Source organism: Notamacropus eugenii, chromosome 1, assembly GCF_028372415.1.
Source record: "Notamacropus eugenii isolate mMacEug1 chromosome 1, mMacEug1.pri_v2, whole genome shotgun sequence".
Taxonomy (NCBI): domain Eukaryota; kingdom Metazoa; phylum Chordata; class Mammalia; order Diprotodontia; family Macropodidae; genus Notamacropus; species Notamacropus eugenii.
In genome coordinates, this window is record NC_092872.1 from 428,370,668 (window position 1) to 428,396,373 (window position 25,706).

The window sequence follows — 25,706 nt, forward strand, 5'->3', positions numbered from 1 at the left end:
CATTCTTTAGATTTTGTTTGACTGATTCTTGATGTTTCAGAGAGTCATTAGTTTCTACTTGCCTGATTCTAATTTTTATCAAATTGTTTTCTTCATTTAACTTTTGCATGTTCTTTTCCATCTGTCCAGTTTTTCCTTTTAAGGAATTATTTTCTCCAGTTAGTTTTTATGGTTCCTTTTCCATTTGTCCAATTTTCCTTTTTAAAGAACTGTTTTCTTCATTGAATTCTTTTTTCATACTTTTAAAATCATTGACCAGTTTTTCTTCTGTTTCCTTCTTCAGCTGTTCCAGGAGAGCTCTTTGTGCATGCGAGCAGTTTGTAGTCCTGTCTGAAGTTCAGATAGGAGTACAGTCTCAATACTGACCTCTCTGATGTTCATCTTTTGGTCCTTGTCCCCACAGAAAGACTCTATGGTCTTAACCTTCTTTCTTTGCTTCTTCTTACTCATGATAATGACGCTTTGTGTATTGTGGCCTTTGGTTCTTTCAGCTAGAAGCTGGAGAACCTGGTGTTGAGCTGGCTGCTGTGATAAAGCAAAGGCCAGATGCCTTTCTTTTCTTTTTATTTTGTGTGTTTTCCCAGATTAGCCTTGGGGCTAGCTTGTTAATTGTGGGGGAGGGGTGGTCTGGTTACAGGAGATCTCCTCAGCTGAGCTAGAGCAAAGGCAAACTCAGCACTTGGTGATCCAGGCTGCTCTATTGTCTTCCCATTTCCCCTGAAGCTCTGAGACAGCCTGGGTTATAGTGTGATACTCCACTCCCCTGGAGCTTTAGCTGTCTGGGACAGTTCTGTTCCTCTGCCACAGTAAGAGGAATATCCTTTAACGATTTTCCTAGCCTCAGGTGCTACGTGACTGTTTGCTCCTTCTGTTGATCCCACTGATCCAGGATTTTTCTGGGGAAATATTTTATGGTTCTTTTGAGGTCAACAAGGGGAGGGAGAGAGAGCATTTACTGATCATTCCACCATTTTGGCTCCTGGAAGTTCAAGTAGGTAAGTTACAGACATTTAATCTGTGGGCTGATAGTCTCAGGAGTGGCTGTGGCTTATACCTGATACCTGGAGCTCAGCGGATGTCACTCACTTGACTCTGCTGGTTTCCTGCCCTGGGCTGCCATTCTGCCATGCTTCCACTGCCTCAGGTCATCCCGGGGCTTTCCTGCTCTGCCGTGCTGCAGTGGGATGCACTGTGCTGTAAGCTGTGGGTTCTCCCACCCCGGCAGAACAGATACTTCCCGACCTTTCAGTCTGTCCTGATCTGTGAATCTGCCACAGTCTGTCTCCTGTTGGATTCTGAACCTCCAAAATTTGGTCAGAGGTATCTGAAAGAGTTTGTCTGTGTGCTTAGGTGAGGAGTTGCTCTCACTCTGTCATCTTGTCTCTGCCCCTGTAAATACCTTTTACTCTTTAGGGAATCCTTTGTTGTCTCTGATAATTAGGGAGTAGACTTTCTCTTTTATTTATTTAGATTTTATGTTACTATGTGGGGAAGCATGATGTAGAAAAAGTACTGGTTTTGGAATCAGAAATCTCGGCTCCCACTCTTAACAACTTTGTATTTGTTGTAGGAAAGAACTATCTTCTTTGTATTGGCTTCAGGTAAGGAAAAACTACCTAAGAATCAGTGAAGTCTTGCAGTGAAAGTTCAATGAACTTTTATTGGTGATCTTATAAAGGGGAGTCCTGTTAGGCTTAGGTTGGAATAAGATGGAATCTTCAATTCCTTCCAGTATCTCTGAGGAGATACTATCATTCTTGCTGTGTGGCCTCAGGCCTGTCATTTAACCTCTCAAAGACTCAGTTTTCTTCTTATGTAAAATGGGAATGATAATATCTTATATTACCTTATTTTATGGTTGTGAAGAAAGCACTTTGTAGACTTTAAAGTTGTATTTAAACATGAATTTGTTGTTTCCTAGAGAAAGCAAAAAAAAAAAATTGACAAAGCTACACAATTATGATTTGTAATGAAGTACTTTTAAATAACTGTTGGAATACTTTATAAATTTGTTCCTTCTCTCCTAGACTAGTAGGTATCAAGAAAGCTAGATGTATTTTTCTTAAATCTGAGGAAAAACTGGCTTTTGCAAGAAGGCACATGTCTGGCTATTCAGGGGTTGAGGTAGGCATCTTGTGTTATGTAGTCCAGTGCTAATGACTGAGAATTGAACTGGCAGTACTCCTATGGGACCCTCACTTAATTGTGCTGGCAGGAAGTGGGTTATTACTCCAGGTATTTCCTATAGCATGCACCCTTCTAACAAGGCTTTATCATGAGCATTTGTAGGCCTAGTGGCTCTTTCTCAGTTTAGTGTTTCCTGTATCAACACTGCATTGGAATAAAATGCACTTTTACTCTTTACTCTTCAGTCTTTAAGCAGCTGTTACGGCATGCATTGATAAGTAGCTCATTTTACTTGAGCAACTCATTAGCCAATTAAATATGCTATGATGAAAGGCAAGTGTCAGTAGGAAACTGCAAAATGCTAGTGCAAGAAAACACATCTTGGTATATACTTACTGTCTTGTATGTAGGCACTTAATTGTCTCTTGAATTCCTTTTTATTTTAAATCTGTTTGTGAATTTCACATAACTTTCATGTCTTTGGAAGTTTGGGCTATTAATTCAGGCTCACTTGGGACATGGTATTACTGCCCTGAATTTCTTCCTCTAGTTTAGTTAAACTATAGAGTGCTTCAAACAAGGACAAAATAAATTCCATGTCTAGGCTGGATGGTTATGTGAAATAGGCAGCTCTCATTTGCTAGGGAGACCATCTTTACTCTCTAAAAGAAAGCATGCAGTCTGCATTTATTGAACGCCTGCTAGAAACCCCAAACTGTTACCATTTTCAAAGGAAATTAAAAACAAAAGAAAATTTGTGGCATTAGATCAGTTGTATCAGTTTTGTGTGTATGGGAGTTCATTTTCTTTAAGGAAACTTTCATTATGACTTTATATAAGTTACCTGTTTATTTCATCTTTTTCTTTTCTTTTTTCCTGTCTTTTTTAAAGATACTTTGTTCCTTGTGGACGTTTTGCGTTGGTGTTTAGTGAGATTAATATTCATTTTTTATACAGAGGCTCTAAATGATATCAGAGAGACAAATACCTAAAACAAAAACTGGAAAAAAAAATCTCTATTGCTTCCAAGAGTCGTTGTATAGGACACTCAGGTACAGCTTGTGTTTTTTTCCTTTCCCTTATTATTATAGTAGTTTATTGTCCCAGTGGTAGATAGTTAGAGGGGGATTGGAAAGGGTAGCCCTTTTTACCTGACATAACAAAATAGAGTATCCAAAATTGTATTTTAATAATTTGCTGGGAGATAGGCTCTTGGTTTTCCTATTATCTATGGCTGGGAGAGCCCTTTACTTTGTGAGATGAAATTGTAAGTACAGTGGCAAAGCTTATTGCCTTTGCCCACATCTGCTTATGGAGAAATACTTGGTGGTCAGGGGCTGTACTGAACATTGTCATGTTTGAGAACTTTTCAGCCTTTTGTCTGATTTTTCACTTTGTTTCTTGGTCATCTTCAAATGACCTTTGTTCTGGGTCAGATTAGATTATCCATGAATTGGTGATTGCAATTACTGACTAATTGCTGCCTTTTTGAAGTTCTGTTTGGGGAGCTTGGGGAATTTATGTGAGATTAGTTAGTGGAGGGATTGATTAGAAATCTGCCAGGCACAGTGGGTAAGCCGATATCTTGCTTGACTTCTTACTTGAGATCAGGAAATTGGGTAGGAGACAGTCACTGGGGCATTGTAGGGCAAAATGTTTCTCAGAAAAATTCACAAATTCATCCTTGACTCTGTATGATGATGAGGATGATTGCCAAAGGGTGATTGTATTGTGTGGTGGTTTTTTCAAATATCTGTGACATGTTTCTTATCACTGTGTAGCACCAATGAGAGAAAGGCATACTTTCCCTAAAAAAGATAGTAAGGATATGTAATTCAGTCCATTGGTTATGAGACTGAAATGTGAAATTACATCTTCCAACCTGTTATGACCTAAAATGAAGTAGTTTAGAGTAGTTTCCTAACTTATGTTTTAGAATTTTGAGACTTCAGAGGAAAGTGCACAAAATGGCAGACATTTTTACCTTTTAATTCTTAATTATTTATGAAGAAAAAGTTTCAGAATGGAAAGAGCTGCAGTTAATCTAGACATCAGTTTAGCAGTTATTAAGTATCTGATGTTGGATGGTGCTACATAACATTTCATTCAAAGAGAATAACGATATTGTAGTACCTGCTGTGTGTTGAGCGTTATAATAAAGTCGAAACTTCTATTTAGATATAGGTAGGCAATGACTTACTTTCATGCCCTGAGGGATCTGTGACCTGTCCTTGCATTTCTTGTCCATTGGTTGTTAAACAGGTAAATTCAGGACAGGGGTCCATTTAACTTGCTGAGCTCCAGATTTCTTGACTTTAAATGGCTACCATTGGACACAATAATTTGCTTTTTCTCCATGACCAGCCTACTTTTTGCCCCCAGTCATACATTTCTTTGATAGTTTTTAGACTACTTCAAATGCACAGTTTTTCGTAATGCATTGCAATTGGCTTGTGTTTCTCCTGTGCCTTTTGCTCATGTGCCAATGGAGAAACTTTGGTTTCCCAGGATTACCAACATTCCCAAGTCTTCTCATAAAAACAAACAAAACTTCATTAGACTAGGTGCTTGGTGGCCCAGTGAATAGAATATTGGGCCTAGAGTCAGGAATAGTTGAGTTCAAATCTGTGTGATTGATAACTGTGTGATTTTGGGCAAGTCACTTAACCTCTGGCTGCCTTAGTTCCCTCAACTATAAAATGGGGATGTGCTTAGCACAATGCCTGAAATATTGTAGGTGCTTAATAAATCCTCCTCCTTTCTCTCCTCATTTCCTCCCTCCCTCCTTCCCTTCTTCCCTCCCTCCTTTTCTCCCCTCTGTCTCTCCCTCCTTCCCTCCCTCTCTTCCTCCCTCCCTCCCTTCCCTCCTTCCTTCCTTTCTTCTCACATTGCTTTCCAGAATACAGATTTACAGCTGATGCAACAGTGTATTTGTGTACCTGCCTTTTCTGACATTAATGAATTTGTTGAGTGTGAAATGAAGTCTCAGCACTGTTTTGATTTGTATTCCTCTTGTTATTAGTGATTTTGAACATTTTTTCTTGTAGTTAAATTTCTGGCAGCTCATCTTTTGAGACCTGTTCGTTCATTTTCTTTGACTACCACTGTTTTGGAGAAATGGACTTTGGCCTTACATATTTCTGTTTGTTGTCTAGAGATGTGTGCTGCAGAGTCTGACCAGGTCCTTCCCATATTCAGTAAATTCCAGTGGTTTCCTTTTTTTTCCAGGACACAGTGCAGTTTGGCATTCAAAGCCCTTTATATCTTAACTCCTCCTACCTTTCCAGTCTTCTTACACCTTATTTCCTGCCATGTACTCTTTGATCCAGCGACACTGGCTGTTCCATGAACAAGGCATTCCATCTCTTGATTTCTCTATCTCTCCCCCATGCCTAGGATATTCTCCTTTTGCATCTTTGTCTACTAGGTTCCTTTCCTAATTTCTTTTAATTGTAGTGCCTTCCCTCTCTTAATTATTTCCTATTTAGCTTTTTAGTATATATTTGTTTGCTTGTTGTCTCCCCTATTAGATTGTAAGTTTCTTGATGGTTGAGACTGTCTTGCCTTTTATTAAAACTGGCACTTTATAAATGTTTATCTACTGTTAAGTGACTTTCCTCATTGGATTGCTTCCTTTTTTAATCCTAGATGCATTAACTTTGTGCAAAAACTTTTCATTTTTATGTAACTGAAATGATCTGTTTTGTGTTTTGTGATTGTCTCTATCCCATGTTTGGTTAAGAATTCATTCCTATTTATAGCTACAAAAAGTATATGATCTGCTTATCTTCTAGTTTTTTATGTTATATTCTTTAATATTCAGGTCACACACATTTTGAATTTATTGTGGAATATATTCTACTTTTATTGTTATAAGCATGATTTTGGCCATATTACTTAACAGTTTTCATAGCAGATATCAAATAGGGAGTTATTTCCTAGGTAATTTATGTTTTTGGATTTAGTGAACACTGGAGTTTAAATGTTTCTGATTCTTTGTCTAGTGTGTTTCATTGGTACAATTTTCTATTTTTTTTCACCGGTACCAAATAGTTTTGATGATTTATATTTTTAATGTAGTTTGAGGTCTAGAAGTCACATTCTGTCCTAACTTTTTATTATTTCTTTGATATCCTAGATCTTTTGTTTCTTCAAATGAATTTCGTAATTATTTCATTTAGCTCTATGAAGTATTCTCTGGTTTTGTAATGTAGCAGCAGTATATCTATAAATTAATTTAGGTGGCACTGTCATTTTTATTATATTGATATTACCTAGCCACAAGTATTGAATATTTGTACAGCTATTTAAATTATTAAGAGAGCTATTTAAGACCATTTTGTAATTGAATCTATGTAAGTATTGAGTGTACTTTCGTAGATTTACTCCCAAATATTTATGTTGTCTTCTGGATTTGTGTGTGTGTGTGTGTGTGTGTGTGTACACATATGCATATACTCACACACATATCATACATATGTATATATGTATGCACACATGCACATATACATACATACCCATATATGTACATACACATATATCTATATAAAAATGTTTTTGATTTTTGTGGGTTTAGTTTGCATCCTACAACTTTGCCAGTACTATTCATTGTTTTAGTTTCTTTACTCATTTCTTGGAATTTTCTAAGTAAACACTCGTGTCATCAGGAGATTGGGATTGATTTGCCTTCTGCAGGTCTTTCATTTATTTATCTCATCTTTTTGCTTTTGCTAGCGTTTCTAGAACTGTATCAAATAGTAGTGGGAAAGTGAGAATCCTTGCTTTACTCTTGTACTTACTGGGAGAATTTCTGTTTCTCTATCACTTGTAGTTAATACTTGCTTTTTTTTTTTTTTGTTATTTTTATCATTTTAAAAGTCTCCTTATGTCTGTACTTTGTGGTTTGTTTTTTTTTAATATATTAGTGAGTTCTAAAAGGTTCTTTTTGTACTTGTTGATAATCACCAGGTTTTGGATAGTGTTGTTCTAAATATGATTTATCATATTGATTGCTTTCCTTATGTTGAACCATCGCTGGTATAAATCAGACTTGATCATAACAAATTATTTTGTTTACAAGTTGCTGGAGTCTGTTTGCCATGATTTGCCATATTGAAAATTTTGACTTGATATTCGTTAATGATATATAATATCATATATAATATAATATAATATGATATAATAATATAATATAATGATATAATAATAATAGTCTACAGTTGTCTTTCTTTGCTTTTCATTTCCTGCTTTAAGTATTAGGACTATATTTATCTGATAAAAGGGAATTAATAGATTTCAGTTCTTGAGAATAAATTGTATAGTCTATGAATTAATTGTTCCATAAAACTTTGATAAAACTCTCCTGTAAATTCATCAGGACCACAAGTTTTTGGGTTTTTTTTTTTGGTAGTTTCGTTATTGTTGGTTTTATTTCCTTTTCTTCAATCAGATTATTTAAGACCTTTTTTTGGTGTTGGATCAGTGTAGGTATTTTATGTTTTTGAAGGTAATCCTCTGTGTTGTGTGTGCATAGTGGGTTCTGGAACTAAAAAAAAAATTTCTTCCGCAGTGATCTTTTAATTGCCAAATCTAAGGGTTTTTTTCACATTCTTCATTCTTCTTGCCATCTTTGCTGCTTTTGGCAATGCTTTCCACTCTTTCCTCCTAGATACTTTCTTCTCTATTTGTTTTTCTGACACTATTCTCTCTTCTTTTTCTCCTTATATCTATCTCATAGCTCCTTTTTTTCCAATTTAAAAAAAATATTTTTATTTAAAATTTTGAGTTTCAAATTCTGTCCCTCTCTTCCCTCACCCCTCCCTGAGATAGTAGGCAATCAGATATAGATTATATTCATGCAATTATGTAAAACATTTCTATATTTGACTTGAATATTAAAAAAAAAAGATGAAAGTGAAAAATGGCATGCCGTAGCCTGTATTCAATCAGTACTAGTTCTTTCTCTGGAGGCACATAGTATGCTTCATCATTAGTCCTTTGGGATTGTCTTGGAAACACTAAGTCATTCATAGTTCTTCGTCAAACAGTATTGCTGTTACTATGTACAGTGTTCTCCTGGTTTTGTTCGCTTCACTATGCATCAGTTCATTTAAGTCTTTCTAGATTTTTTTGAAATTGTCCTGCTTGTCATTTCTTATAGGACAATCATATATCATCACAATCATATTCCACAACTTGTTTAGTCATTCCCCAACTGTTGGGTATTCTCTCGATTCCCAATTCTTAGCCACCACAAAAAAGAGCTGCTATAAATATTTTTGTACAAATAGGTCCTCTTCTCTCTCTCTCTCTCTTCTTTTTTTGTCTTTGGGATATAGATCTAGAGGTGGTATTGCTGGATCACAGAGTATACATGGTTTTATAGCCCTTTGGGCATAGTTCCAAATTGCTCTCCAGAATGGTTGGATTAGTTCACAACTCCACCAATAGTGCATTGGTGTCCCAATTTTCCCACATCCTCTCCAACATTTATCATTTTTCTTTTTTTTTCCACATTAGCTACTCTTATAGCTTTTCATCTCCTTTATTTGCTAATCATCAACTGTAGGTATTGCTTTAGGCTCTGGCCTGAGCACTCTTCTCCCTCAACACTCTCAGTGACTGTAACCTTCCCTGCTTTTAATTGTCTTCATGAATAGACTCCCAGGTCTGTATTAAGTCATCCCACTCTCCTTTGAGTTTCATTCTATTATCGCTAGTTACCTGACACACATTTCACACTGGATATCCTGGAAACTTAGGTCCGAAACAGAGTTTATTATTCCCTTCCCTGCCTTATTTTACATTATTCCCACTTCCCATTTCTAATATATGACTCTCATCTCATTGCTTTTTTCCTGGCTGACTCCTATGTCAGGAATACACTCACTCATTCCTCACCTCTACCTCATAGAATACATCTTTTCCTCTTACATAGCTCAGGTACCTTTTCTAACCAGTACCTTTCCTCATTAGCCCTTCACATCCTGCAAACTGCTAGTACCCTTTCTCCCAATCTACCTTATTAAATTTAGCTACCTAGTAGTTATTTGTATTTATTCTCTCTCTATTTAGTTTGTATGTATATGTATATACATACATCTGTATCTGTATCAGTATACATACAAGTTATCTCCCTTGTTAGAAGGTAGTTTTTGAGAGTTAGGAATTGTTTCTTTCTTTGTATTACATCCCCAACAATTAACACAGTGCCTAGCATTGAATAAATACATGTTGGTTAGTACAACTATGATGTGTGATGATAGAACATTAAAAGAATGTTGTTGTTCAGTTGATGGATCTTTGTTTCATTGAGAAGCTTGGGTAATTAAAAGCTGCAGTGTGTCTCAAATGCAGTCCTGCCTGCTTTCCTCCTTTACTCTGAATAACTGTGTATAGATGATACTGTGCTGAATTTCATCAAGTCCTCACATACTACAAAACCTTCTGTTGCTCTCTGTAATCTGTCTAAAGAGTTTAGTGTAACAACTGACACAGGAAAGCCTTGATTGCAGAACACTTGGGGTACCAGCTCTGTTATATAATTGAATGCTGGTCTTTTGAGCACATGTATCTTGAATACACACAGCAGATGAACAGCAACCTAAATCCTAAATTAAGAGGACAGTAGGCTAGATTGCATTTATTAAATTGTGCAGTACTTGTGATCATCTTTGGGTGTTCTCAGATGCCAAAATCCATCTTTTTTTTTTTTTTTTTTTAGCACTAGTGATGCTCCGTGGCCAACAGTTAAATATGGACAAGCATATAAAAATATACTGGACATGGAAAAATTAAACCATTATATTTACATATAGTACATACACACACATACACATATGACTTAAGTGGGGTAAAGGGAAACATTAATTCTCAGTTTTTGCCTTGGAAGTCTAATAGTTTATGTTAGAAAAGTGTCAGTTCAGAGTCATTCATAGTAGGGTCTATATAGCTCCTATTTGTCTGGATCCAGTCTGATTTAAGCCTTTTCAAATACTCCCCCCCCTTTCCATCAATAATTTGAATCTTAGAGAGAAGTAATTGCACATACTCACTTTTTGTTTAGGAGTTGTCCTTAATTTCAGGGTTATGTGACTCATTTGTAAGTGACTCAAGTAGCTTATGTGTTGTGGTTTACAACGTGTCAGGTATGACTGATTATCCTTTGTGTTAGCCTTTTGATTACTTTCCTGATAACTACCACAGGCTTGGAAGAGATTTCATACCAAGATCTTCAAGCTCTTTGCATACATTTCCCTGTGGTTTAGGCAAATATCATTGACACATCTTTTCCTGTGGAACAGAAACAAAGGCATACAATCTAAGAACTTAACTTTGGACAGCTGGTAGCTGGTCATTCATAGGTCCAGAAAAAAAAGCTTAACCAAATATATATACACATGAAATGTATTTATTTATTTATTTTAATGTGAGTCATTTGTGAACACCTGGAACTTCATTAGTCACCTCTTGATTCTTGATTAAATCATAGAGATTTAACTTTCATATTATCTGTGACTTCTCTCTCTTCTTTTCTATTTTGATCTTAGTTAATTTCGTGCCTAGAGATTTTAGCTTTCTAATTAGACTCTCTGCCTTTGTTCTCTTTTCCATTCAATTCATTGACCTCATTAAAGGCGCCACGCCCTGGCTACTTTTTAAACAGGCCTATTCAATGAATGGGCTTTGCGTTCTGAGTGAGTGCCTGCAAAGACCTTGGCCTAAAGGGCCCAAGGTCTCCCAGTGTATCCTGGTTATCTCCAGTCATCCTGAATATCTGGTCACCGGATTCCAGATGGCTCTGGAAGAGAAGTGAGGCTGGTGACCTTGCACAGCACTCCCTCACTCAAAACAAAGTCACGTGTAAGTCATGTCATCATTTCTCTGATAGCATGGTCTTCTTTGGCAACGAAGGACAAACACATTCAGTTCATCACCCATGCCCCTGTCAGATTAATCTTTACAAAATTGTAATTTCATTTTGTTTCTTCTTAGTCAGAAACATTCAATGGCTCCCCATTACTTACAGTATAAAGGTAAGTCTCCTTAGCGTTTCAATCATGGTCTTCTATGACTTGATCCAAATTTACCTTTCCAACTTGTTAGCAAATTTTTCTTTATTTAAAACCAAAATTTGCCTCTTTGTGACTTCTACCTGTCGTTCCTCATTCTATCCTTTGAAGCCAGGCAAAATAAGTTTAATATCTCCTCCACAAAAGAACCTTTCTATTAATTGAAGACAGTAATTCTCTTCCCTGTAAGTCTTCTTCAAAGGGCACCATAGCACAGTGGATTAAGAGTGAGATTAAGAATCAGAAAGACTTGGATTTGGGTCCTATCTCTGATTCATAATGACTGTATGATGCTGAGTGAGTTGCTTTACCTCTCAGTGCATCAGGCAACTTTCTCAGTTTATTAAGTTTCAGAGTAGAGCCAATTTTTCTTTATTAGAGGATGTTTCTCACTGGGAGCTCCCTATACTGATGAAATTACAGGTCCAGTAAGAAAATAAAAAGAAAGAAAAACTTCTCCTGTGTCTATATACCTACTTCCTTTTAGCTGTTCTTTGTAATGGTGGTTCCAGAGCCATTCACCATGCTGGATGTCTTCCTTTGAATATGCTTCAGCTTAGGGAACTGGAATTGCAATTAGGAAGACCTGGTTTCATATCCTTCCTTAGACATTAGCTCTGTGACTCTAGAAAAGTCACTTAACATCCTTGAGTTTCTTCATCTGTAAAATGAAGGGGTTGGACTCAGTGGCCTCTATGGCCCTTTGGAACTCAAGAGATGTATGATCTCATGATCTCTTAATTGTAAAATTGGTTGATCTTTTCTTGATCCTCATCTCATCCTTTTTGTCCTCTGCATCATTATCAGTTTCTGGGTAGGTTTTTATCTGGGTTTTCATGATACTGCTTTCCCTCAGTTCTCTTAATTGTTTGAGTTTTCTCTCTGACTTTTTTTTTCTTTTTTTGCATCTTCATCTTGTTACACCTCCTAACTATGGTCATTTTTCATTGTCCTGCCCCTTCTTCCTTCCTCTCCATTATTTCTTGTTGATCTCATCTGCTCCCCTGGGTTCCATTATCATCTCTGTGCATATGACCCCCACATCTGTATTTTCATCCCTGGTCTTTCTGCTGAGTTTCAGTCCCATGTTGTCTGTTGTCTTTTGGACATTTCAAACTAGATGGTCCCATAGGCATCTTAAATTCAGCATGTCAAAAAATAATAATTTATTACCTTTCCCATATCCATCCAGACTTTTCCATTGCTGTCTTCCTTGCTGTACTCTGAGTGGTCTGCCTCCTCATTTCTCCCTCTTAGAACCCCTAGCTTCCATTAAGACTCAGCTCACATGTCACCCTGTATGAGTGACCTTTCCTAGTCCCTTAGCTGCTAGTGTTTTCCTCTCCCATTTTACCTTGTTGTTTCATGACACTGCTTTCCTTCAGTTCAAAGAGCTAAGGTAAACTTAAACATGTTGTTTCTCCATTTTGAAAATTAGCTCTTGGAGGTCAAGGCCTGTTGTTGCTTTTCCTTTACATTCCTAGTGCCAGGGCCTGGCACAGAGAGTAGGTACTTAGACTAGCATTTATATACTGCTTTTTAAGGTTTGCAGTGAACTTTATGTGTTATCTCGTTTAATCCTGACAACAACCCTGGGAGGAAGATGCAGTTATCCCTATTTTACAATTAAGTAAACTGAGGCTGAGAAAAGTTAGGTTACTTGTCTAAGGGTCATATAGCTAGGAACTGTCAGAGTCAGGATTTGAACTCAAGTCTTCCTGACTCTAGGCCCAACACTGCTGCACTACTTAGCTACCTATAAATACATGCTTGCTTTTTGATTAGATGTCATGTCCCCAGATAAATTACAGGCTTCTTGAGGCTTCCCTCTGCTTTGTTTTCTAAACATAGTACTATAATTCCTTGCATATGTTATGTGTTCAGTAAATATTTGTTGATTTGAGTTTGGACAAGAGGGGAGTAGTGCTTTTCTTCTTTTGATGGCTTTAGCTATATGTCTCAAGCTTTGAGAAAGTTTAGGTTGTGTTTTTTCTTTCTTCCTCTTTCTTCCCTACTTTCCCCTACTCCTCTCTATTAATCCAGTTCTCTTTGATCCAAAGTGGTACGTTGGAGGAGTATAGGTAAGGAGGGAAGGTTGGTATGGCCAGGACTGATAGGGTGTGTATGGTGGGGAGGAGGGTTCCAGTGATTTTTTTCCCCTATCCTAGGCTAACCTAAATCTATTCTATCCTACACTGACTTCAGTGGAATACTTTGTGAAGCACCAGGCATCACATCACAGAAATCATTACTGCCTTTGAAGGTGAACTGTACAGAGTAGTTAAGATTATACTGAATTTCAGTATAAATTATGGGCTAAGGTTAAGGGTGTGAGCCTATTTCTGAGATCACTCTGAAAAGAGACTTCTGACTGATTTATTTGAAGTTATGAAATTTATAAAGGGGTAGTGAACATATGGAATAGGTTACTAAGGAAAGTGGTGTAAAGAAAGAAAATGAGTCTGCCATTTAACATTTATTGAACACCCACTGTGGGCAGAGCGCTGTTGAAAATGGTGATGGAGCTATTAACCAGGATACAGAAGGAAACCACATTTTTGAAAATAAAATGTCTGTAGGATTTCCATATGTAGTTAATGACCTTAACATTTTTTCACATGTGTCCATAGCTGTGGTTGATTTGCTGCAGGAATTAACAGATATTGATACACTCCATGAGAGTGAAGAGGGAGCTGAGGTGCTCATTGATGCTCTGGTAAGTTGCACATTCACTTTCTTGGAATTCCTTTCATTGTTTATGAGTTGGTTAGCCATTACTGCTATCTCAGTCAAGTAATGATGAAGTTAAATATGTGATGAGTTTAAATTAACTTCAAGCTCAGGGTGACTCAACATTAGGGTAATGCAGAAATCTAGGGCTATTTTAATAGAAATCTTATTTCCAGAACAAAGGGGTTTTAACGTGGATCAATTCTCAAATTATGGGACACTGGACTGCATACAATGAGTCCGTTGTGTCCACCAGTGGGGTACTATACTTTGGAATTAAGCTAGTTATCATGATTGAACTTCAGAGTATTCTCTTCCGCATTGGTATCAAACTCAAATAGAAACAGGGGCAACAAAACCATCCATAAGAATCCTGAAGGTGTATACTGACTTAGAAAAAACACATGTTAATGTTATCAGTGTTTTATTGTATTTTTGTTGATTTTATTAAAAATTTTCCAGTTACATTTTAATTTGGTTTGGGCATTACTGGGAAGTGGGTTATGTGTTTGACACTTTGGCTTTACCAAATATCAAGAGAATGGAAGTACAAATTATTGAGATTTCTAGCACTTTGTCGTGTAGGGACTTACGTGCTTTCTTATTTGATCTTGGACGAGTCAAGATCTCTAGAATATACTTTCCCTCGTAAAAGGAGGATATTGAACTAAATTATCACTAAAGTTCCTTCTAGTTCTAACATCATTATTCTCATGACACTGTGTGAAATAAAACATTTAAAGTCAGAGGACTTCAGTTCTCATTCTGATGACCCTAGGGCAAACTTCCCTAAGCCTCATCTGAAAAATGAGGAAATTGGACCTTGCTGAGCTCTAAGGTTACTTCTGGCCCTCAATATATGATTGTTTTGCAGATGAAGGAGTCAAAACTTAGAGGTTAAGTAATTTGAGTAGGGTTTCACAGCTGGTTAGTGGTAAAGGTATCAGGATCCAGTTCCTTTGACTCCTAGCATGATGTTTTTTCTCTTCCATAAGTTTTCCTGGTTAGTCTTTTTTGAAAAACTTCCAATTAATAGTGATTTGGTTGAGGTCCTTATCTCAGCGAGCACATATAGTGTCAGCTTCACTGACCTAATCCTTTTCTCTTCTGCCCTTTATACTAGACTTTTCCCATGCACTCTGATTCCTGGTATTTGGAATGAGTGGAAGGGTCATGAACTGAGTCATAGAAAGAGGTGTCTAGCAGAGCCAATAACAATTGAGTATGATGAAAATTCCTGTGGCCATTTTTCTTCCTAGTTGCTTCCTGGAGTGACCGGCCACATTTGTAGAACACAGGGTTTTTGTTGTTGTTTTTTGGGGAGGGGGGGGCGCTTTGGAATGATTGTGTTGAGAGAAAAGAAATCAGATGGGCTTTTGTTTGAAGGGGTGTTGGGGGAAGGCAGCTGTACTTGCTTTTCCTTCAAGTCCCTGTGGTGTCATCCACACAGGCTTACCTTCCAAAGGTTAATTGCAGTGGCCCTGAATGCATCATCTTGCATAGTCCCTGTGCTGTTTTTAATTACCATCCTTTGCCTAGAAGGTTGTTGCATGAAAAGGACTGAGGAGAAAGGAGCAGGTAGCCCGCCTGCTGCTTGTAAAAATGAACCTGGAAACAGCCATTTGAACAAAAACCCCTTTTCTGTTTTCCATGTTGCCAAAAACTGCTAACAAAAACTGGATGTTGCAGATTTTATTGTTCACTTAGAAAGAAACAGTTCATCTATAGCCTGGGAAGTCATTAGGTAGCTCCTGCTTAGGAGCTTTTAATTTTTTATTATTATTGTTATTATTCTTATCTTTGAGATTTTGGTACTAATCCCTTTATTCCAGCGGGACTTATATGTATCACAAGGAACTGAAAATTTCAGGATTAGGATAGATTATTTGCTTGTCTGTATCCAGTGGAAAACATTTGGTAAATACTAGGGAGTTAGGGAAAGGTAGGCTTAAATTTTTTTTTTTGGTTTCACCATTTTTATTCCTTATTAGGAAATTTTGATAAGAATTCTTAATATTGAAAAGGCATCGATTTCTTTGTAGTTTTAATTTGGGGCCAATATCAAAGTCATGAAACGGCATGAACAGCAGCTAGAGGGCATGTGGTGGAATTTATTGTGAGATGCAGTTTGTCGTTATTGCCTCTATCTTTTCCCCAGTTGGAAATTATAAGCTATAGAAAAGCCCTGTTGGGGGAAAGAGTGCAGTATTGGCATTCTCAGGGTTCCTTTAGTTTTTTATCTTGGTTACACAAAAGCAAAATTAAATAGCCATCTTTAGATATTTGCAGGGCTACCATGGGTAAAAGAGATTAGACTTCTGCTTTGTGCCTGAAGACAACTAATGGGTGGAAGCTGTAAAGGGGTAGAGTTTGACTATAAGGAAACACTTGCTTAAAAAATTAGTTATCCACAAGTGAAATTTGCTTCTGTGGGAGATGGTGGGCTCCCCGTTATTGGAAATCTTTCAGGGGAATACTGGATGAATGCTTGTCAGAAATTTGTAAAGGCAGTTCTTACGCGGGTACAGGTTGGAATAGATGATATTGGAGGTTTTTTTCAACATTAGAGTTTTGTGAAGACTTCTCCAACACTAGTAACAATATAAGGTACTGAAAGGTCCTAAATAAGAAAAAAAATGAGAAATTCCCATCCCTGTGAGTGGTTTTTTTCAGACTGTTCTGAGGAATCCTAGTGTTTTGGAAACTTGTCAGTACTTTATAAGACATTTTACAAGTTGTTAGTCTTTCTTCAGCAGCCAGTCAAAAAATACACCCGAAAAGGATCATTCAGTCCAACCCTTGCATTTTTTTAATCAGCGGCTACTGCTGTTGCTGCTGTTATTATTTTGCTGTAAGGAATGTAAAATGCTTCCTTTGAAACCTGTGAAAGAAGGTGATGTAAGTATTATTAGCCTCGATTTACATATGGGAAAAGGAAACTTAAGTGACTTGCTTGTAATCACACAGATAACCTGAGTCTGAGGTGCTCGCTGAACCTAGTTTTCTTGATTATGTGTGCAGTGCTTTGTTATACCTCACTACCTGTCATGTTAGGAGATTTAGCCGTTTGTGTGATATTATTGAATTTTTCCACATATTTAGACTGTGTGAGGACATCATTCCTTCAGCATTTAAAAGTTCATGGGATCATATATTTAGAGCCTAAAGAAAACTTAGAGGTTGCCTGTACCCTTATGGGGAAACTGAGGTGAAGAGAAGTGACTTGATCAGCTTCTTCCATGGCCTTACATTTACCCCAGATGAAATTTACAACCATTTCTGAAAGCAGAGAAGTATTAGTGTTTCTTCTCATAGCCAGGAGATGTATATTACATTTGTTTTCCTGGGGAAGAATAAGGAACAATATAAAAATAAAAGATAGATTTTCTTAGAACCTCTACTACCTTCATCTCTGATGCTGCTAGTGAGTGATTTATCTATTTATTTGTTTGCTTATTATTTTAGCAGCCTCTTTCCCCTAACATTTCTAAGTGGCTACAAGTTAGTATAAACATATGTATATTTAAAATTATATTATTGCTCAAGATTCTAATTTTTAAAAATTCTATAGATTGCTTTGTAACCTTGGGCAAGAAATTTTTTTCTCACTTTGGGCTTAGTTTTCTTTATTTAAAATAATCTGAGCATTGGTCTACATGTTCTTTGAAGGTCCCTTTCTAGCTCTTTGATTGTGTGATTCTAGCTTTCATGACTCCAGAATTTGCTTTTCCTTGGTCAAGATAAGAAAGAGAAGGTGAGAAAGCTCATTGGTAGATCATCCATGCTTCATATAAAGTCCTTCCACTTTGTTTTTCTTCTTATCTCCTCACACTTTTTGGACAAATAGAAAAGGTCATCTGACTGAGTTCTGGTCTCATTGGAGGCTACTGGAGTGTCATTTGGAAGACCTGTTAACAAGTGATGATAACTGGTAAACTTACCAGAATACCTCTGACTGAATTCAACCTGGTTTTGTAAACCAGAATTACTCCCTTCTTTTTGATATAATTCCCAGGCCTCATCTGTTTTTTAGTATCAGACTTAGCCACAGTCCCTGAAAATAGGGGTGAAGGTGGATATGAGGGGTTAAAGGAATCCCATAGAATGCCATTTTTGTGCTGCTTACCCGCAGATTTATTGGGCTTAACTGAGAATAGTTATTTTTCCAAGATTCTTTCGAGCTAAATGCATTTTGACTTTTCCTCCCAGTGCAATCAGATAAAATTGAATTTAACCCAACTAAACATAAAGTTTTACATAATGCAAGTGCAGAAAAGCAGACTATTAAAAGTTCTATTTTTATGACAAGAAATAAGATTTTTCTCCAACATGACTTCCATCGTACTTATAACAGTGCAGCTCTGGGATTTTCTAATATCCTTCACAGTCACTGTCTCTACCACTTTTTAGACAGTAGATACGGAAGACATAACTGAGAATCAAGAAGGAGAAAAAATGCAGATAAAACAGCAATGAGGAATTGAAACTAGTGAGGCAGCTTACAAACTGACAAGTGAGTTGGAGTGTTTGCTACCTCAGAATTCAGGGAGATTATAAGTCAATCTAGGTGATTAGGGGAGGAAAACTAGTGATATGGTTCATTCTCCTCTCTTCCTTTCTCTTCTCCAAAGTGTTTGTTTTGTCTCATCTCACGTACCAAAACTGTCCAATTAATTAAGAAAAACATTGTGTTGGGTTTGCTTAGTGAAGGATGAGGTTTGAGAGCAGGCTTGTTAGCATCCTCATTCAGAGGTGAAAACCACCCAGATAAGTAGTGGAATGAGCACTGGAGGTAGGGTCAAAAGAAACCTGGATTTGAATCTCCATTATTCTATTTACTACCTCTGTGATCTTTGGCAAGTCACTTAACATTTCTGATCCTATTTCCTTATCTCTAAAATGAGGGATTTGGATTAGATGACCTGTGAGGTGTCACTTGAAGCTGTGAATCTATATGATTCCATAATCTTTCTTTTTGTGTTTGAACACTCATTATACATTTGTTTCAATGTTATCTGTCACATGGGAAAAAGCGAAACTAAAGATAAAATTCACTCTTTGACCAGTAATATTTATTAGTAGTTTCAACTTCTTCCCTTATTTGTGTTCTTCCTTAACCTCTAAGAAATACCAAAATTAACTAATGTAAGCCCCTCCTGGCAAATGCTGGGACATGGAAGTCACCAAAAAAAAAAAAAAATCAGTTTAATTCAAAAACCATGAGTAAACACCACATCCAAAGTATTGTAAACTGTTTATATCTTTGGGAACATAAAATACAAGGACCCTGCTCAAAAGGAGCTTACAGTCTAGGCACTATAGGTCCTGCAAATTGATAGACTAGGAAATTGACTAGTTAAATAGCTATCCATTTGCATCTCTGTCAAGTGTGGTAAATGACAGTTTTGCTGAGTCAAGGAGAGCTTGAACAGGGGAGACAGGCTTCCTGGTATAGGGGGAAAACATTTCACTAGAAATTGGCACTTCATACTAGTTTTAACTCTGCAATTAGTTGTTTGTATGGCTTAATGATCTGTGACTTTACCTGTCTGAGCCGGTTTCCTTTTCTATAAAATGATGATAATACCATACCTTCCCTCCTAGCCATGTGGAAGGGTTGCTTTGAAGGTGAAGTATGACAACAGATATGAAGGTAGTTTGCCAAATATAAAAAGTTCAGTTTACGAACTCATATCCTTCATGTTCAACAAACAAATGAAAGGGATTTTTAAAACACAATTAAGCTCAAGAAGGATTTCTTATTAGGTTCCGATAAAGTTATAGAAGTTAGGAATGTTTTCTACTATGAACTTAGCCTTTTGAAGTCAACGTTTGGAGAAGACCCACTTTTGGCATTGCTACCAGAGAGAGAACTCTGGACCATTTGGATGGTTGAGGTGACCCTGTGTAAGATTTCTCATCTTTTTAAGTACTGCAATAATTTAGAATGCCAAGTAGAAAAGTATAGTAATTTATACAATGTCAGAGCAAGAATGGATCTTGAATATCATCTTGCCCAACACCCTCACTTTACAGATAGGTAAACATCCAGAAAGGGTAAGCGACTTGTTCAGGATTTCCTCTCCTAGTTAGCAACAGAATGATGCCTTACATCCAGGTTGCACGGCTCTTGGTTCTTCACTCTTTGTAGGATATTCTCTTTCTGTTGAGGAGGCAACCTGATACGTTTGAAAGAATTAAGAGAACCTGGGTTCACATTCCCCTCCTGGGCATGAGAGCCTCAACTGGGTCTCAATTTTCTCATCTGCAAAATGAGAGTGTTTGACTACATAGTCTCAAAGGTTTCTTCCTAGTCCTACTGTAAATCTATTCAGTAATCTCTAAAGTCCCTTCCAACTCTAATTCTGTGATCTTTGATTGTTTTTTCTGTTTCCTAAGGTTTTTCCTTGGGGAAAAACACAGGGGTATGGGAATGGGGAAAGGATTCATTTAAGTTAAATGGGGATCTTTTCAGAACCTTTTCCATCTTGTCTGTTTTGCTTCCTTGGGTTCTTGCAGGTGGATGGTCAGGTGGCAGCTTTGCTTGTTCAGAATTTAGAGCGGCTAGATGAATCTGTGAAAGAAGAGGCAGATGGAGTCCATAACACGCTGGGTAAGGGGATGTACACATGTTATCTCTTCGCTTTGTTTATTTTCTCTATAATAGAGTCAACAGCCGAATGTTTTTTCCTCCTACTCCCAAACTGCCTCTTCAGAAATAAAGGCCCTTGTGTAAATTTCATATAACTGCAGCTTGGATTCAGCTTACAGGTAATAAAGTAGAAATCCACTAAATAGGTAAACTTCCTATACTGAAATCATAGATTCCTTTTGGTAGACCTGCTCCTGGAAAACTCCAGTTTTGGTGGAAGCTCTCTCTGGGTGACATTTTGGGATTTGGAAAGTATTCATTTTGTGATTTTATTCCCTTAATACATTAGTTTTCCTTCTGACTCCCCTTCACTAGAACAGCAAACTTTTGAGCAATTGTTCTTCTTTATAGAGCATTTTATTTAGAAAAGCTTCAGTGTTTCTTTCTTTATGTATAGTTTATTGTACAAACTTGGAATTGAAATATTGCTTTTAACTTGTTCGCTTCTTTCTTTTGTTCATTTAAGAAGATTCCTTTGTAGTATATATCCTCATTTTCCTTGAATTTCTCCCTTCCTTCCTGCTTGCAGAGATGTTGAAGTTTTCCTCTTGATCACTGCAGGTTGTCTTATAAAAACAAAGATGACCCATAACCAGAGCCTGAGAAATGAATGAGACCCCAGGGAAGCAGACATTTTGATGAAATTAGGTTTTTATTTTCCTCCGCTGTGCTTGTAACTGATTTCTCTTGTAGTTTCAGAATCTCTCAGTAGGCATTATTATAAGGAAGTTGCAGAGTTGTGAGAGTAAGTGAAGGGAAAGTATTACAGTATGAAAATGCAGGGGTTTGTTGTAGTAGTTTCTAGATAGAATTAACTTTTGGTTTTGTCATTTTTTACCCCACTGGATAATTTTGTCAGGATAGCAATCTTAAGATGATCATGGCAGTAATAATTGGTGGGCACTGTGAAAAGAGCAGTTTGATGATAGTCAGAACCCATGTTTTGTTACTCACTAGCTTTGTGACCTTGGACAAATCACTTTCCCTTTTTGGGCCTTAGTTTCCTCATCTGTAAAATAAGATAATTGGATTAGATGATCTTTTTTGGTTTCTTATTAGCTCTATATTCCTGAGAATTTAATCTAAAACGACATGCTAAAATTTTGGCTAAAGTAGGTTCACTGGAAATAAAGTGAATTTCTATAGAAATAGTGAAAGTAGTGAATAGGACAAAGTATTTTCGTAACAGAAGAGAAAACCTTAAAGACAGGGAAACTGCAACTATACGAACCGATTTTTCTTTTGCATTCGATGAGAAAATAGAAAAACTAACACCAAGTGCCATGTTTTTAGAGTGACATCCCCCCTTCCCTGGCTGGAGAAGCCAAGCCTGGAGTCCTCCTGAGTCTCACAAAATGAGTGAGAGCTATGGGAATAATCTGAAATAGTTTGGCCCAAGGTTATATAGCTAGTTATTGAATGAATCTTCTTAGTCTTCCCTTGTCTTGCCTTATTTCTCTCTTCTAACTCAAAGCTTCCTCCTCTTTCCAATCCACCATCTTCCCCCTCCAAACTCCAGGCTTTGCTGTTACCTTTTTTTCTTCTCTTCCATATTTTGATTTCTGACAGGTAGGTATATAGAATTCAGAAAGGTGGTAGAAAAAGTAGGTGACTGCCTAAATGGTCTTTCAGATGCTTATCAGATAAATATTTAAAAATAAGAATTTTTAAGTGTCACTTTAGAGATAGCAAACCTATCAGCATTTACAGTTATGTGCCTGATATTCCCCTCAACTGACTATTGCCTCCTTCCCTTTGTGCAAAAATTGTTTTAGTTAGTGAGGAAGATTATATTTTCCTTTAATGTGATCATGTTTCTTAATGATGCAAAGAGAGGGAATGAGAAGGGGACCAATTAGACTGGTTGGGATAAGGCTTTATTACCTATTCACAGACTCTTATTCTTGACTACTTCATAGTTCCTGGTGACCCAGTATTATACTGAAGATCTTGAATTGGGCACATGGAAGAGACCTAAAGCCATGCTCCATTAGCACAATTCGTGCCTTCCTGCCCCCCAGTATTTACTACATACTTAATTTCTTTTGACTTATATTACTTCCAGTTCTGTGAGGTTTGACTACAAATGTAGCTTGTCTTAAAAAAAAAAAAACACCAAAAAAACCTCCTTAGGAATACCATGGATCAGGTAAAATTGCCTATGGCATCTGACTGTCAGGGAGGGGTACAGGGAACCAGAGAAAGAAAGACATGAATATTATAGTGAGTTAGTGTACTTACTAGTAAATGCAAAATTACTTTCGCATATAACAGGTTTTTCTCTTCCTTCAGCCATTGTAGAAAATATGGCTGAGTTTCGACCAGAAATGTGCACAGAAGCTGCGCAACAGGGCCTCATGCAGTGGTTGCTGAAGAGACTGAAGGTGAGTTTTTCACTGGTATAACTTCTAAAGGGCTGTGATGAACATTATCTCTCTTCCTCCTTTAGGCATTGTGGCATCAAGAATTAGTCAAATGGAAATGTAGCCACCTTTCAGTGTTTTATCAGCTGCTTATTCAGTTTGTGGCTCATAGTTTTTGCTTTTTCCTTTGGTCCTTTGAACCATTTTATTGTACATTATTGCCTCTTTCAGAGAGTGAACAATAGATGAAATTAAAATCTGTCTCTATTGCTGCTTCAGAATGGCTTTCGTTTGAGAAGGTTGAAATTAGTGGCACGAATCACTTAGAGTTCTTACGGAAGGTGCCCCAAACTTTTTGCGGAGAGCCTACTTTTTAGTTTTCCAAATCTTTGAGATTTTTGGATGTGGAAGTTTATTGATAGTAGGGAAGAAGGAGGAAGAAAAGACTAATGCTAGAGTTCCTGATGTGGAGGTGGGGATCTTTTGGGCTGCCTAGAAATTCCTGCCTGGGCATAAAAATGGCTAATATAATAATAGGTACAAGATGGGGATCATGATTTATTATCCTTATGTATAAGGAAAAGCTGGAACAAAGGGGAAAGGGCATTTGTCTTGGAGTTCTGGTTCCTATTGCTTATGAGCTACATGATCTTAGGTGAATCACTTATTCACTCAACCTCAGTTTCCTCTTCTGTAAAATAGGCACAGTAATATTTTATCTATCTCATAGGGTTGTGAAAATAATTCTCTCCACTGATGCAGATTGTACTGCCTCACATTTCATGTGTTGCCATGGCTAAAAATAAGACGAGATGAAACCCAATGGTCAGCTTTCTTGTGGTGATTGCTTTTTTTCTTCGCAAGCCTACCTCTCAGAAAGCAGGCACATTGAGTCTATACAGATTTTCAGCTTGTAAGGATGTGCAAATCTGCTGGAATAGCCTTTGAGAACCTGGAATCACCTTAATTTAATATTCATTGTGTGTCCACTAGGGATGGGGTACTATTATCTCACACTATCTGGAGTGGCTCTGTAAGAAGGAAGCTCTATCTTAAAGGAGCTCTCTGAGGAGTGGAGTGGTCTTTTTAAGTAGCAATATACACATAGGGAGGTGAAACTCTGCATTCATGTAATGAATCTGGCCAGTTTATCCTGTTGTGACCAGGTGATTGAATTAATTGAGTAGATAACATCATTTAAGAACCAATGAAATGACATAACAATGTGAGGGGGGGTATGTTTGTGTATTTTAAAATAGCTAGGGATCCAGTGCATTGACTATGTTACTATGAAATACTGTCTTTAATACTAATTTTTGCTTATAAAAAGATATAAAGATTTTTTAAAAGATATAAAATCTATATCTTCTGTCATTAAATTGGTACTTAAAAAGGAATTGAGAACATGGAGCATATGGGTTAGTGAATTGAGAATTACCAGCATTGTAACACATGTGACATAACGACTGTAAGTCATATGTTTTTCCTGGTACTGGGAACTGGGATTTTACAAAGTAAAATCTGTTTCAACAGTAGCATGCAGCTGTAGATGTATCTGAATATGCCCTTTGTACTTTGAGTTACCAAGAGTTTCAGAGGATGACTGGTAGTATCATTCTTGTATCTCCCCGAGAATGATAGTGTTTTCTTCTCTTCCCTTTTCCTAAAAAAGGGTAAAATTTAATTTATTCTAGACAAATATACATTCAGTGCAAATCTACTCTCTGTTGAATATTTTGTATGACACCTCCAAGACTTGAGCTCCAGGAAGCAAAGGGGATAGGGGACCAGATAAGCACATTTAATTCAAAATTTCATTGGTAAATATGGAAAAATCCAGCCTGTTGTGACTAAGTCCTTCTATTTCCTGTTTCTGACACAGTGTTTTCATGGTTTGAGAATTGGTATTAGGTGTTAATAAGCTAAGTTATGATTGTTTCAGACTCTTAAATAGGTAGCAATAAAATCTCTCTGCCAACCTGTGTTTCTAGCACATCAGGAAAAGATGATCTTACTATACCTCCCACCTTGCCTTAAAAAAAATTTTTTTTAAACTTTTTGCTACCTTCTTTGTTTTTGATCTTCACCTACTAGCTAGGATGCCATATTGAGAAATAATGGATGGGAGGTGGGGATCATGATTTAATATCCTCATCTACAGTTATTCCCCTTTCCAATGCAAGTTTCACCTTTTCTTATCTTATCTATGATTGCATTTCCCAACCATTCTGGAGCTGAGGAACCTTGTCATTGTTGGATTTCATGTCATCTCTCTCCACTTCTCTCATCACTTCCATGAGTATATATTTTTTAAAAAACAGAACAAAAAGTAGATCAATATTTAAGTTTTTCAGTGCTTTTTTAAAGCCATATGGCATCATTGTTCACATAATCAGCAAGTTAAGAGAACTAGACATTTCCCTCAATCCTCATAAATTTGCAGACTTCTGCAAAATAGGAGTTACATGCAAAGAGATAAAGAAATTTCAGTTTTTTCCACAGTCTAGGACACTAAAAACCCCAATAAGGCAGCAGATCAGTGAACTAACATCAGAGAAGGCTAATCCCTAACCCTGAACATGCTCGCTTTTCATCCTCTCCCCCATCATTCATAGTGCTTAGACAGCCAGGCTTCACAAGCTAACTTACAGGTTTGCAGCAGGACTCAACCCCACTCCATCCGCAGCGCTCTCCCAGTGACTGGAAGCCAAAAGGCATATGGTTGTTGAGACTGGGACAGCAGTATGACAGTATACTGTGCTA

General features: G+C 37.1%; 1 protein-coding gene across 7 annotated transcripts in view; it reads left to right on the forward strand.

Moving 5' to 3' along the window:
• The window catches only part of CTNNBL1 (catenin beta like 1), a 229,841-nt gene that overhangs the window by 85,193 nt on the left and 118,942 nt on the right, over nt 1–25,706 (forward strand). For all 7 annotated transcript variants that reach the window (XM_072631545.1, XM_072631544.1, XM_072631550.1 and 4 more), the window contains 3 exons: nt 13,817–13,914; nt 20,448–20,541; nt 22,873–22,964. In XM_072631545.1, the coding sequence (XP_072487646.1) occupies nt 13,817–13,914; nt 20,448–20,541; nt 22,873–22,964 (284 nt within the window). The remainder of the gene's footprint in view (nt 1–13,816; nt 13,915–20,447; nt 20,542–22,872; nt 22,965–25,706) is intronic.